This window comes from Neovison vison, chromosome 2 (assembly GCF_020171115.1).
Source record: "Neovison vison isolate M4711 chromosome 2, ASM_NN_V1, whole genome shotgun sequence".
Taxonomy (NCBI): Eukaryota; Metazoa; Chordata; class Mammalia; order Carnivora; family Mustelidae; genus Neogale; species Neogale vison.
The window spans coordinates 108,143,971-108,157,172 of NC_058092.1; the positions used below are offsets into that span (position 1 = coordinate 108,143,971).

The window sequence follows — 13,202 nt, forward strand, 5'->3', positions numbered from 1 at the left end:
AAAGCTAAAGAAACAAGTGAAATTACTTCTAATAATAGATTTTATTTAACTATAGATTCTCAATATTATTCAATGTTTATATGATATGTCCAAAATATCCAACCTGTCATCAGTATAAAGATTATTCATAAGATACTTTGCTTTTTTTAAACTACATGCTCAAAATCCAATGTGTACTTTACACTTAATAACACATCTGACAATTCCAGCAACATCTGAGTGCTCAGTAGCCACAGGTGGCTCGCGCTGACCTTACTGGATAGTGCAGTTTAAGAGGTTCCCCCACTAGCTTCTGTGGGTTTGGAGGGGTGGGAAGAAACAGGTCTTGGCCAACAGGAACCATCACCTCTGATTAACCTCTGCTCCCGCCTGAAAAAATCACTGTGACAGATGGCAGCTTATCTACCTCTCTTCTAACCCTTTCTCCTAAAAACCAGAAAAACAACCACATTGATTACTAACCTAGATGAGATTCCTGGGAAGAGGCCTGTAGCTCACTACCTCATCTATCTTCCAGGGTTTTGTTTTTTTTTTTTCCTGGCTTAGGAACTGTCCACATTTTCACTTCTTCCCTTCACTCTTTGCTGAGAAGGATAGAGGTGGACCACTGAGAGACCCCCTCCAAGACCAGGGTCGAAATGCTGGCCTAGTTTCTCCTTGGGCAGTTGTCCACAAATCTGAAAGACCAGCCTCCCTTCTGAGGTCTTTTCCCGGTCTCCCAGGAGACCTCTGCTGGGCATAATGTCTGGGGGTTAGAAACTCAGCACCGCGTGTATAGGCGAACAGGCTCCTGTCCTTTCCAGGCCTATTTGCAGCTCTCTGGCTTTATGTTTCACTTTCCTTTCTTAACTAGATACTAAAAGAACACACCTTGAAGACCAACTGCCTTTCCCCTCCTCTGTTCACTTGGGAGTGGGAGAGATGATTTAGAATGTATGAGCAGCAACCTAATCTACATAAGAAAGTCCGTCCAAGAGGGGAAACCTCTGGCACGATATCCCCCAGGTCCTTTTCCGGTATCTTTAGTATGAGAATGTCCCTTCCATTGCAGAACTCTGTTCACTCCATCCTATGGGATGCTTTCATGTTAAGTGTCTACAGGTCTGAAGGAGGGGTTTGGCTTTGGGGCCGGCTGAAAGGGAACAAGCTTGAATTCTCTCTACTACTAGGTTTCAACAGCTGCCAGAAAAGGGACAGGGTCAGGAACCAGATTCTGGGAGACTCTGCCTTAGGAATCCCTTTTTCAGTTTTGCTTCAGAGCCAAGGGAAAAAAAAATTATTTGAGGTTCGGTGGGGTCAAGAAGAAGAAGGGCTCGTTCCATATACAGACAAGAGGGGCAATTAGCCCCCCAATCTGGGGAAGGAGATCCCTTGGAGACCCTCCCGCGTTTATTCCTCGCTTTCAGAGTGGCCCCCTTATTCCTTCCCCCAGCCCCTCCCCGCCGGCTGGTGAGGGCTGGACTTGGGGGGGGCGGGGCCTCAAGGCGCGTGGTCCGTCGCCTTGACGACCTGGGCAAGATGGCGACGCTACAGGGAGGACTTCTGGGGCCGGACCCCGGAGCGCTGAGCCCCGCGCAACAGGAGCAGTTGCGCAACTTCAAGGTGGGTGCGCCTCGGACTCCCGCCTCCGTCGAAGTGCAGCTCCTCTAGAACAAGGGCTGCAGACCGGGAGGGGGTCAGGGAGGAGGGCGCGGGAGCCGGTTCTCAGATGAACTGGCGGAAGGCTGGGAGAGACCCCCTTGGCGGAACCGTGGGCTTCTGGGGCTCCGGACGGAGCCTGACCGGCGCCTGAAAGTGCAGGAAGAACGACCACAGAGGTCTGGCCAGTGAAATGGACCGAAATTACTGCCGGAGACAGTAACTTAGTACAGACAAGAACTGCCGGACGGTGGAGACCCGACCTTAGCTATGGCCTCCGAGTCTGACCGAGCTGGAAGTGTTGGTCTATAATAAAACAGGCGGCTTAAAATTTCAAACATCCCGGGAAAAGACCTAGGTCAGATGCACACCTAGTTTCCCCCAGGCCCAGGACTTGAACCCTGAAATCTGTCTCCTCTTGGAGCGTGACCTTTTGCTCTTCTCCCTCTAGATTCAGACTCGGATTGCTAATGAAAAATACCTGAGGGCCCACAAAGAAATAGAGTTGCTCATAAGTGGTTTCTTCAGGTAGGTGGTTTTCCTACCAGCCTCGACAACTAGTGGGAAGTAGTACCAAATCTTGGTTGGGAGAGATGAGTGACTGCTGCCTTTAGGGTCAGAAAGGTAGGAAAAAAATAAAATAAAATAATACATATACATACATATATGTATATAACATATATTATATACATATATATTATATATTATATACATATACATATACTAAATCAAAATTTTATATATATACGTATATATATAGTAGACAATATTTTAAGATTGAGTTTTTTCTAACTCTGAGATATGTGGCACCTGGTGTGTTTCTTAGTTACCTCTAGAGGTTTTCTTAAGTTATCTCTAAATTCTCAAAAATATTAATAGTCATTTAAGCTGGAAGGATAAATATATATCTTCTGACACTTGGAAGAGGTAATTTCGCATTGAGAAACTCAGCAGGCAGCCACTGGGTGTAGAACACTATTTCTCCATCAGAGGAGCTTAACAAGATCACTAGAACTTAAAAAAACATTCAGATGTCTGGCCCTTTTCTCCCTAAGAGCCTTGTTGTGGAAAGACCAGTGGTTGGAAGCTATTCCCCTGTACGTCTTGGGGAAGAGACTATTTTCCACCATATCCTGGAGCATGTTTTTCTTTTCCCTACATTGCCCTTCAGCATGGCATTTGTTTGGGTGGAAAATTCTCCTAATGGGATGAAGGGCAAAGAACTGTCAAAAAAAAAAAAAAAAGAAAAAGAAAAAAGTCTTGGCGCAACAATAGAGCTGTCTCAAATACTGTTTGGCTGCAGACAAATAGGCAAGGTTTAAATAATAATAATGGCTTCCATTTCCATGCACTGTGTTGGTTTCCTACATTAGCCTTTATCACACTGAATTGGAATCTCATTGTCTGTCTTCTGTTTCTGTCCCTGGACCAAAACCCCTAGTTGGGGCAGCCATGTTTGCGTCCCCCCCCGCCCCCGTACCTGCACACTGGATGCCATCTTGGTACTTTTACTGACCCTCCCAGCAACTGCAAAACAGGTTATCATCACTTCCATTCTGCAGCTGGAGAGGTGAAGTACCTTCCCTAAGATGCGGAACCAGGATCCAAACCGCTGTGTTGCGTTGAAAGCTCACAGGAGCTGGGGAGCCAAAGGTGCAGCTCTTCTTCTTCTTCTTCTTCTTCTTTTTAATATTTTATTTGTTTATTTGACAGACAGAGATCACAAGTAGGCAGAGAGGCAGGCAGAGAGAGAGGAGGAAGCAGGCTCCCTGCCGAGCAGAGAGCCCGATGCCCAGGACCCTGAGATCATGACCTGAGCCGAAGGCAGCGGCTTAACCCACTGAGCCACCCAGGCGCCCCTCTTCTTCGTCTTCTTAAAAGTCGACCTGGAGCGGTGTCTTTCTTTCCAGGCTCTTTCGTCTTTCCTGAATCTCACTGTTCTTCATATCCTAATCATTTCTTCAGTGGCAGCAGAGTCTCACAGACCAGGTAGGGGATGGAGAAAGGGAAAAGAGAAACTTCTCTGTGAAGCTTGGTTTTATTTGACCCAGGGGTAAGACTTAAGGCAAAAGATAGTTTAGGGGTCTTTAGTCAGTGTCAGTCGTGGGAATCAGGCCATCATTTTCTGCACTTTCTCTTCTAAAGGGAAATGAAGGTTGGCTTCATTCCTATCCTGGGGACCTTGCAGTCCCAAGTTAGGAATGATTCCAGCAGGAAGGTTGGAGATACAGATGTTTAAAGCCTGAATTAAGTCACCATTTGCATTGTTAACAAACACAAGGAACGGGTGGTGGTGGTGTGAGATGATGAATGAAGAGGGTGATGTTTTTAGTTGTAAGTCAGGGATGGGCCAGCTTCTCCGTCCAGGAAGTTTCCAGGAGGAACTGGGTGTCTGTGCCTGGCTCGTGCCAGAACAGCCCCTTCCCTTCCTCACCATCCCCACCTCCCGAACCGGGTAGGCCACCTGGCTCTTCCCTTTGCTGTCCCTGAAGCTACCTACAGGAAATGCTCCTGGCTCTTTTTAGGCCTTTCTCTTCCTGAGATGGAGGTGGGAGGGAGAGAAGAAGTGTTTCAAGTTTGGGGGTTTGCTTTTGTTGTTTGTGGTCTTACTATTACTTCCTTTGGAAGATACTGGGATGAACCAGAATCAGCCCCTATCTGTACTGGATACTTCAGATGGTCTTCCCCTTGAGAAAAGAGGAAGGAAAAAAAGGGAACAGAATCCTGGGCAGCGTACCTGCCCTCCCGTCTTCTGCAGGTCTCTGCTCTAGACTCACTCCAACCCACGAGAAGCTCCAAAGTGTTTTTGTTGGGAAGCGAGCTCCCCACTTGGGTTTTCCAGATCATGATGACTTATGGTGATGCAGTCACTGCTCTTCAGGGAGTACTTGTCCATACAGTGTATGGAACTCTTAATACCTTGAGTTTTGGACTGAAGAACAGACAGAAGAGGGATCTAACTTATTTTAGGCACCCGGAGATCTAGGATTTTAGGCTGGAGATAGGATAGCAAAGTGTGAAACTGTAGAAAAGCTTTATTAGATATTTTTGTAAGTAGCCAGGCAGATGAATCTACCCCAAATTTAACACTGGTTATGTCATTCCTTGGCTGGAAAAATCTGCAGTGGCTCCACAACATTGCCCCCTACCCCCAACTTTTTTTTAACTTTCCATTGAAGTATAATGAAAAGTGGCATATCCTAAACTGGGTGAACTTTCACAGGATGAGAATACACATGGTAGTGGGATCCAGACCAAGAAATAGAACCTGACTAGCATCTTGGACCTGCTGAGACCCCTCCAAGCACTTCCCCCAAAAAGGTAGCCAGTATTCTGACTTCTTTTTATTTATTTATTTATTTATTTATTATTTATTTGATACAGAGAGAGAGAGAGATCACAAGTAGGCAGAGAGGAAGGCTGAGAGAGAGAGAGAGAAGCAGACTCCCTGCTGAGCAGAGATCCCAATGATGCGGGGCTCCATCCTAGGACCCTGAGATCATGACCTGAGCCGAAGGCAGAGGCTCAACCCACTGAGCCACCCAGGCACCCCAGTATCTTGACTTCTCGTAGCACAGATTTGTTGTGCCTTTTTGCACCTTATGTAAGTGGAATTCTACAGTACGTGCTCACTTGTGTCTGACTTGCATGTTGCTCGACTGTGTCTCATAGATCCCCCATTCTCACTGCTGCGTATGTCCTGCTGTGTGACTAGTCTGAGCTGTACGCACTCATTCCCATTGTCTTTTTTAAAAAAATATTTTATTTATTTTATAAGTAGGCAAAGAGGCAGGCAGAGAGAGAGAGGGTGGTGGAGGGAAGCAGGCTCCCTGCTGAGCAGAGAGCCCGATGCGGGACTCGATCCCAGGACCTTGAGATCATGACCTGAGCTGAAGGCAGAGGCTTTAACCCACTGAGCCACCCAAGCGCCCCCCTCCTTGTCTTTTCAACTGAGTATAATTGTCTCCCTCTGGCCTTCCAGGCTCTCCATAATAGGGCCCCTTTGCTCCCAACTACTCTCTGTGCCTGCCTGTCGTCCCCACCAGATGGAACCTCTGATCATTCCACTGACCTCCCCACTGACGCCGCGGGGGGGCACTGACACTTCTGGATCCTGGAGATACAAAGGTGGGGACTTCTGTTCCTACTCTTTTTTTTTCTTTAAAGATTTTATTTATTTGATAGAGAGAAATAGCCAGAGATGGAACACAAGCAAGGGGAGTGGAAGAGGGAGAAGCAAGCTTCCTGTCAAGCAGGGAGCCCAGTACGGAGCTCGATCCCGGGACCTGGGGATCATGACCTGAGCCAAAGGCAGACACCTAACGATTGAGCCACCCAGGCACCCCTCCAGTTCCTGCTCTTGAGGAGTTCACCATCTAGAGGATATGGACTCTTTCCTTTCATTTCTGGGACTCTACTCTTGCTGCTTCTCTGGGTCTGGGATGCCCTTGTCCTGTCATCTGAAATCCCGACTGCACCACAAGGGGTGCCATGTGCTCTGTGAAGCTTCCTGGGGCCCTGTTCTCTGTAACCTTTCTCGCTGTCCACAGCACACTATTAACACCCTCTTACAGCCCTTCCTACAGGGTGCTTGGCCTTTCGGACATTTGGGAACTTACCCATTCTCTTTTACTTGACTCATTTCTTTGAGATGGTGCTGTATTTTTTCTTTTTTAAAAAAAGCAATCCCTCATATCTAGTATAGTTACTTACACAAAATTTGTGCTCAATAATTATCAGATGAATTCAAGGAGAAGGGAAGCCAAGTCCTTACAGCTTGGGAAGCAGGGGCTTTGTGGGCAGGCGAGGCCTTCTTCTAGGGGGCAGGGTGGCCATGGCCAGGAGGATGTGTTGTAAACAGCACGGGCCTTGGAACCACCAGACCTGAGCTCTCTGCCCTTTTTCCTCTCTCTGTGAACTTGGGCAAATGATTAACCCTTTGAAAGATTGATTTCTTCATATATAAAATGCGGCATGGCCATTGCTGTTTTGCAGGGCTGTCGTAAAGTGAGATAAGATTTGTGAACATTCTTTATGAACCATAAAGCTCTATAAGGCATGTTCCCGCCCAGCGGCCCCAGTGCTGAGGCCTTGTTAGTGTTGCTTGGAGACCGGCCGTCCATCCTCTCCACTTTGATTACATCGCTGCCTGCCCCATAACTCCTGTGGTTACTCACTGTTAAACATAGTCACCAGGCTGTGGGGTTGTATATATGCCCCACCACACACAAGCCCCTCAAGGACTGGGCAGTATGTCCCTCATCTCCACCACCTATGCCTGGCTTGGGATCTGGTTCTGTGAAAATGTTTGATGAATGAGTGACAAGCTTCACCTGGCTGGGGCACAGCTGTCTTGTGAGCTGAGCTTAGTGCCATTTAGAATTGCTGCTCCTTGCCTCAGAACTTGATCGGAAGGGAAATCACAAATGGAAGGGTCTTTGTCAGGAGTTCTCTGGCTTATTGTCTCCCAGATGGGTGTGTCACGGGTCACTCTGCTCCCTGAAAGGTGGGACCCGCTGTGGAGGCTGAGTGCAGTCTGCCTTCAAGCCTGCTTTATTCCTACCCTTATCTCTTCATGTCTTCCAGAGAAATGTTTTTGAAAAGACCAGACAACATCCAAGAATTTTCTGCAGGTGAGTAAGGCAATGTCTGTTTTGGGTGTTTGAGAAACCAGCCCGAGGAGTATTATTGCAAATTTATACTTGGACAAGCCCACGATTCTCCCTACAGAGTTTGGGGGTACGTCTTCACTTGATGTGGCCCTGGGGAGCTCTTTTCAGAAGGCTCTTTTCACCATTGTCATTTCCTCCAAATGAGGACAGATAAGAAATGAGGCAGAGTTTCTTTATGGTGAGGATTAAGGATTTTGAGAATCCCAAAGGAGCAGAGGGGCAGCTCTTCTCCCTGGGACTCCTGAAGTGGGGTTCCCCACCCTGGTCACACATTAGAATCACCTGGGGAGCTTTTAAGAAATGCTGAAGCCTGGGCCCACCCCCAGAGGTTGGTATTTAATTAGCTCAGGGTGAGGGGGGCAGCCCCATGGTTGTAAAGGTCCCCAGGTGATCTTAATGGGTTCCACTGCCCCAACTGGCTTAAGGTCACTGGTATTTAGAGGGAAGGGCTGGGTGGAAGGCTTTCTTGGGGCCTCTTAGCCCAGGGAGCTGGTGACGGGGGCACACCGTTTCTAACTGAATCTGGTGCGTCTTTGCAGCTCCAGCAGATGCTGCCTCTGATTCACATTATGCCGGGTGTATAAAAACCATCCTCTGTCGTCATCGTGTGAGAGTCTGGCTCTCCTCTGAGAGGATATTCTCAGAGAGGAGAGGGCGTGAGAGCTCAGAGACAAGCTGGCAAGCTGAGCTGAGACGAGAATAACACTTGGCATTTATTTGGGCCCCAGGATGGGCCGGGAGCAGCAAACCCAGAGATCCCTCAGCCCTCTGATGGCTCCCCGTGCGTCAGCAAGCTGATGAGCTGCCGGCTGGTGTGGCCGGGCCTGGAGCCATTCTGTGTCAGCCCCTCCCAGGAAGGCGGGAGCTGGCAGGCTCAGCACTACTCCGGGCGGAGATGGCGACCACGGGATCTGCTGTGACTTCTGTTACTTGTTGGAAAGCAGGGCCGCCAGGAACAGGCCTGCTGAGGCTGAGCCAGCCTTGCTTTTGAGCCGAGTGAGCGGACTCCCTCCCTGCCTTCTCCCCTTGGGTTTAGATAATTTCTTCTTTTCGATTCTCATCCCAGACTATTTCACGGATCCAAGACTTCCCAACAAGATTCACATGCAGCTAATTAAGGAGAAGAAAGCGGCTTAATTAGCAGAATCAGGATGCTCAGCTGTTGAGAGAGACCAGGAAGAATCCAGCCTCAGGGTGGGTGTTAACCTCGCTTACAGACAGAGGCTTCTTTGCTCTTGTCAAAATAAAGTCTGGGCTTCTCGGCCGGAGTGTGAAGGAAACCAGAGGGAGAAGCGGCAGAGAAGTTTCATGCAAAAGTGTTTCGTTTTCTTGACACTATTTTGGGGAATTAGGGGCTGTGAAGAGTGGCCCAGGGTTTGTCTGGCATGTCCATGGCAGGAAGAGACATCTGTCTTCAGAGCCTGGTGGAATGGAGTCGGAGAGTGGAAGCGGAACCGTGTGGGAGTGAGGAGTGAGGAGTGGCAGGGATATGGGGGTGGGATCCACTGGTATCCAGACCCCACTGTCAGACTGTGGAATACTGGAATAGCGAGCACTCTCGCAGATGGCCTTTTCCTTCTGTCGCTGGTGCAGGGAGCAGAGAGGGTTCCCATTGCTTCTGGAAGGGGCGGGAACAGTTTCCCTCGCAGCACCTTGGACGAGGGACTTTCCTGTTACCCGTTCTTTTCAAACCAGGCTCTGCCCAGGAGGGTTGTCTCCCATTTTTCAGGCAGGATGATTTCTGAAAGAATTTTGCAGGTTGGGATTTTTTCTTACGAGGTGGGAAGAAGCCACGTTCCTGTTGTCACCGCACCGTTTGTATTTTGCAGGGTCACCCGGAAGCAAGGGAGCCCTGTTGCCATCAGAGTGGGGTCCCAAGCTGCCTTGGGCCATATCTGCTGTTGCAAAGGCTTTTAAAGATATTCATTAAAAACAGACCTTTCTAATCTCTCTGCTGTGTTTCACTCAGAAGAGGATGCCATCCAGTAGGGAGGGCTGCTGCACCCCTCCTTGGACCTGCTGGGCAGCAGGCTGTCTCTCCATCTACCGCAGCCTGTGGGCCTCCACTAGGGCAGCAGGCTGCTCCCACGTATGCCTCACACTGTGTCCTCCTTGACCCTCCAGGCCACTTGCTCCCAGAGCTGAGGCTGGAGGAGAGAACAGGGGTGGGGACTCCAAGAGGCCCACAGCTGATTGGGGCGGCCCTGAAGCTGAGTCCACGTTTTAGCACGGTGTCCCCCCTACCCCCATCTTCCCTCCCATTTACCATATGGCGTGTACAAGCAGTGGTTTAACTTTTCTATCAGCGATAATAGCAATGGGGCTGAAGGGACCGTGAGAAAATGAGACTGGACAAGGAAAACCCATTTGGGGTCCTGCATCTTGTGAATTATAAATCTAACAGGTGACTCAGAAGTGGTGGGCTTTGTTCATGAGGATTTTTACCAACAAGCTGCCCATCTGTTGTTTGCAGCTAACAGGCAGGGGAGGGGGCCAGTTGGCCTTTGACATCCTTTCCAGGCCTGGAAGGCATGAATGTCTTCTGTGCTTGTGCCTTACCTCTCTGGTCTCCACAACCCGCTGTGTGAAGGACCTCTCACCTGGGTGTCTCCGGTCCACATCACCAAGGCAACAGAGGCACAGCCCAAAGCAGGGGCTGCGCTTTCTCTCTCTGCCCCTTGTCTCTGTCCATCTTGTCCCCAGCTACCAGCCCCTCCATGGTGGAAGGGCCACAGAGCTGGGCGTGGAGAGGACTAGTAAAGCGATGCCTAATAAGCTATGCAGCAGGAACCTGAAGAGTTTTTCAAGTGCTTTCAGAGTTACACTTCAGCAGCTATGGCTCTGGCAGTGAGCTACCCCTGCTTAGAAAATCAAAATGAAGCCGTCAGCAGAAAACCCACGTGTAGTAAGGACCTCTGATGTGAAGTGTTAAATTAGACTCTCTCAAAAGCTTTCCCAGGAAGGGAGGCCTGCGTCAAGGTGGGGAGAGGGCAGTGTTTTCCAGATGCTCATGTGCATGATACCACAGGAGGGCAGTGGTTCATTCCTGGAAGGTTTCCGGGAAGAAATAAGAAATGCATTTCAATTAGAATGTATTTCAAAGCCAAGGAAAGCTTGCATTTAGCACGTGGTCCTAGAGCATCTGCTCTGTTTGACATCACACACTGGGTCCAGAGGGTCAGTTGCAGAGGTCATCCTGCCACGAGCTGCTTGATGGTCCGGGAGGAGATGTGCACCTTTCTCCCCAAGCGTGAACTGTCCGGATAGCTCACCTTGTAGATGGAAAGCACCATCAGAACAGGGACCAAATCTAAAAACCGGGCTTATGTCTGGCATGTAGTAAGTGCTCAGTAAGCATCTGTGGAGGGAATGAATGCTTGTGTAATGGAGCAAGCAATCATGTTGCATCAGCCGCTACAAAGACTTATAAAGTCACAGAGCTGTGATGGGTGTAGGTACATCTAGAGGAGGCGGAAGAAAGGATACCGGCTCTACCTGCAGGAGCGAGGGCGGCCCCAGAGAAACTGGCATGGGATGGGTGGGGAAGGGTTTGCCAGAGGGATGTTGGAGGTTGGCATGGGGGGCCAGGGTACTGCAGGTTCTCCACTTTGCTGAGCCAGGGAGGTGGTAGCAGACCCTGCATGTCCCCTGCTCATCCTTCTTATCCCTTTCTTCCCTGCTGACCATACACCAGCTTTCTTGAGGGCAGCAGTGGGCTCAGCCCCAAGTGGTAGATGGTATTTATCCTGAGCCAAGCATGGCAACCACATTCCCTGGTTTCCCAGCCTGCCTTGCAGCAAGGGACAAGCTTTCTAGGAAAGCTTGGAACCTTCCCTTTTCCCACCTTTCTTCCTGTTTTGAGCCTGAAAGTGAGGTCTAGAGCTGAGTGGCTGTAGTAAGGCCATGAAGGGACAAGTACGGTGGCTGAGCCAGTCCTCCAGAGTGGCAGGGAACAAAGATCAAAAGACTGAGGGCCTTGTGGCATCTTTGAGCACTTGAACAACCGAGCAGACGCCTGCCTTCAGACTTCCTGACAAGTGAGAAAAAATACATTTCTCGTTTGTTTTGAAAGCACACCAAGAGTTTAATCCTGACCCACCACTTACCAGTTGTGCAGCCTTGGCAAAGCTGCTTAACTTTCTTGAGGTCAGGTTTCTCAGTCTAGAAACCGAGACATGTAATTAGCAGCCCCTGGGGCTGCTGGGTTAGGAATAAAGAAGGGACAGTGCCTGGCACGTGGGCGATGTTCCTAGGAGGGTCTGACTGGAGGTGAGAACAATGCAGGGATGAGAGACCCAACAGAAGGAAGATGGACCTGCCACAAGGAGCATCACACATGAGACCCAAGAGGCTGATCTTCACCATCTGGGCAACAGAGAGCCAGCAAAAACTTCTAAGCCAAGAAGAGTTCATGAAGAGATTTAGAAAGTGTCAGAGTGTGGAAGACAAACTAGAGGAATCTCCGACTAGATGTGGAAAGACCTGTGGCCCCAGCCCGCACCGTCTCTCCCGGCCCCTCTGCAAGGCCCCTCTGCACTCCCATCTTAGCAGGCCTGTGCCCAGGCCGGCCCGCTGTCAGCGGGAGAGCCCACTGCACCTGAGAACAGAAAACCCAGTTTATGGCGGCTGACGCTAATAGAGGGTTGTTTTTCTTACCCAATAGTGTGTCTGGCTATAGGCAAGATTCAGAGGTTCAGTGGTAAACACAAGCACCCAGACCAAGCTTCCATCCCTTCCACTCAGCCAGCTGTAGCCTGTGGCCGCACTATTGGGAGGGGCTGCTTCTGTTATCCAGTAGGGAGAAGGCGGCAGAGCTGCACCAGCCGAGTCTGTCCCTTTTTGTCGGGAAAGCCAAGTTTCCCCAAATGTTCTCTCCACCTGCATCTCACAGGACAGACTTGGGGTCCACCCAAGTGCTCCAGGGATGGGGAAAAGGAACATTTAACTCCAGCTTCTAGAGAAGGCAGTGTCCGGAGAAGAGTGGGAATTGCTGTTGGGTTAGCCCCAAAGCAATGTCCATGCTCACCAGTTCCTTCTACCTGCCCCTGCCTGTCCCTGCCATTCCCCCAAAAGAATGACCTTTTAAGAAACCTGAGTGGACTTCTTAGTCATTGTGAGATGGGGATGTAATATGGATACACAAGTCTTTCTAGGAGGGGTGCCTGGGTGGCTTGGTCGGTTGTGTCCCAACTCTGGGTTTTGGCTCAGTGCGTGATCTTACAGGTCCTGGGCTGGGCTGTGTCTGTGTCGGGCTCCACCCTTGGCCGGGAGTCTGCTAGAAGATTCTCTCCTTCCCCTCCCCCAATTGGTGTGCCCCCTTTTGCTCTCTCCAGTAAATAAATCTTTTTAAAAAGAAAGAAAAAGAAAGAAAGGAAGGAAGGAACCTAAATCAGAGTATGTCATTCTTCTGCCAAAAACCGTTCCATGGTCTTCCAGGCACTTAAATCCAGATGGCTTTCTAGGGGCCTCAGAGCTTTGCCAGACCCCCTCCATTTCTCAGATGTTTTCTGCCCCCTGCCTCCCACCTGCCTGTGTTCCAGACACACAGGTCTTTTCTCCCTTCCTCAGACATGCCAGCGGAGTTCGGAGTTCCAGAGTTAGGGTCTTTGAACTCTGCCTGCATTGTTCTTCCCCAGGTCTTCACAGGGCTGGGGGCCCAGCTGGGATGCTCTGGTCTGAAAGGAAGCCTCTTGCTAAGGGAGCAGCAAGTCTCTGGTGTCAGTTTAGGGCCTGCCTCGGCGGTTTGTTCCTTTTCCCTTGTGGTCGAAGGCTGAGCAGGAAGGGACTGTAGCAGCGATACTTGTCTTTCTTTTCTGGAAAACAGGTCTCCCCCCAGTAAACCCTTCCACCTCGGCCAACTCCCACTAACACCTCATTGGCCAGAACTGTGTG

General features: G+C 49.8%; 1 protein-coding gene across 5 annotated transcripts; it reads left to right on the forward strand.

Moving 5' to 3' along the window:
- Nucleotides 1–1,509: 1,509 nt before the first annotated feature.
- Nucleotides 1,510–9,262, forward strand: RIIAD1 (regulatory subunit of type II PKA R-subunit domain containing 1). Of its 5 annotated transcripts, none has more exons than XR_006383242.1 (5): nucleotides 1,510–1,602; nucleotides 2,090–2,166; nucleotides 7,225–7,271; nucleotides 8,377–8,504; nucleotides 9,140–9,262. XR_006383242.1 is itself a non-coding variant. In XM_044239251.1 (5 exons), exons 1-4 carry the CDS (start codon nucleotides 1,519–1,521, stop codon nucleotides 7,236–7,238), a joined length of 321 nt encoding a protein of 106 aa, XP_044095186.1. In that variant the 5' UTR covers nucleotides 1,510–1,518; the 3' UTR covers nucleotides 7,239–7,271; nucleotides 7,850–8,626. The 5 variants fall into 5 exon arrangements, 4 of the variants coding, with proteins under 4 accessions (XP_044095186.1, XP_044095187.1, XP_044095185.1 ...); XM_044239251.1 differs by lacking the exon at nucleotides 9,140–9,262 and adding an exon at nucleotides 5,621–5,766 and having other exon boundaries at nucleotides 7,850–8,626; XM_044239252.1 differs by lacking the exon at nucleotides 9,140–9,262 and adding an exon at nucleotides 5,621–5,766 and having other exon boundaries at nucleotides 8,377–8,400.
- Nucleotides 9,263–13,202: the final 3,940 nt, after the last annotated feature.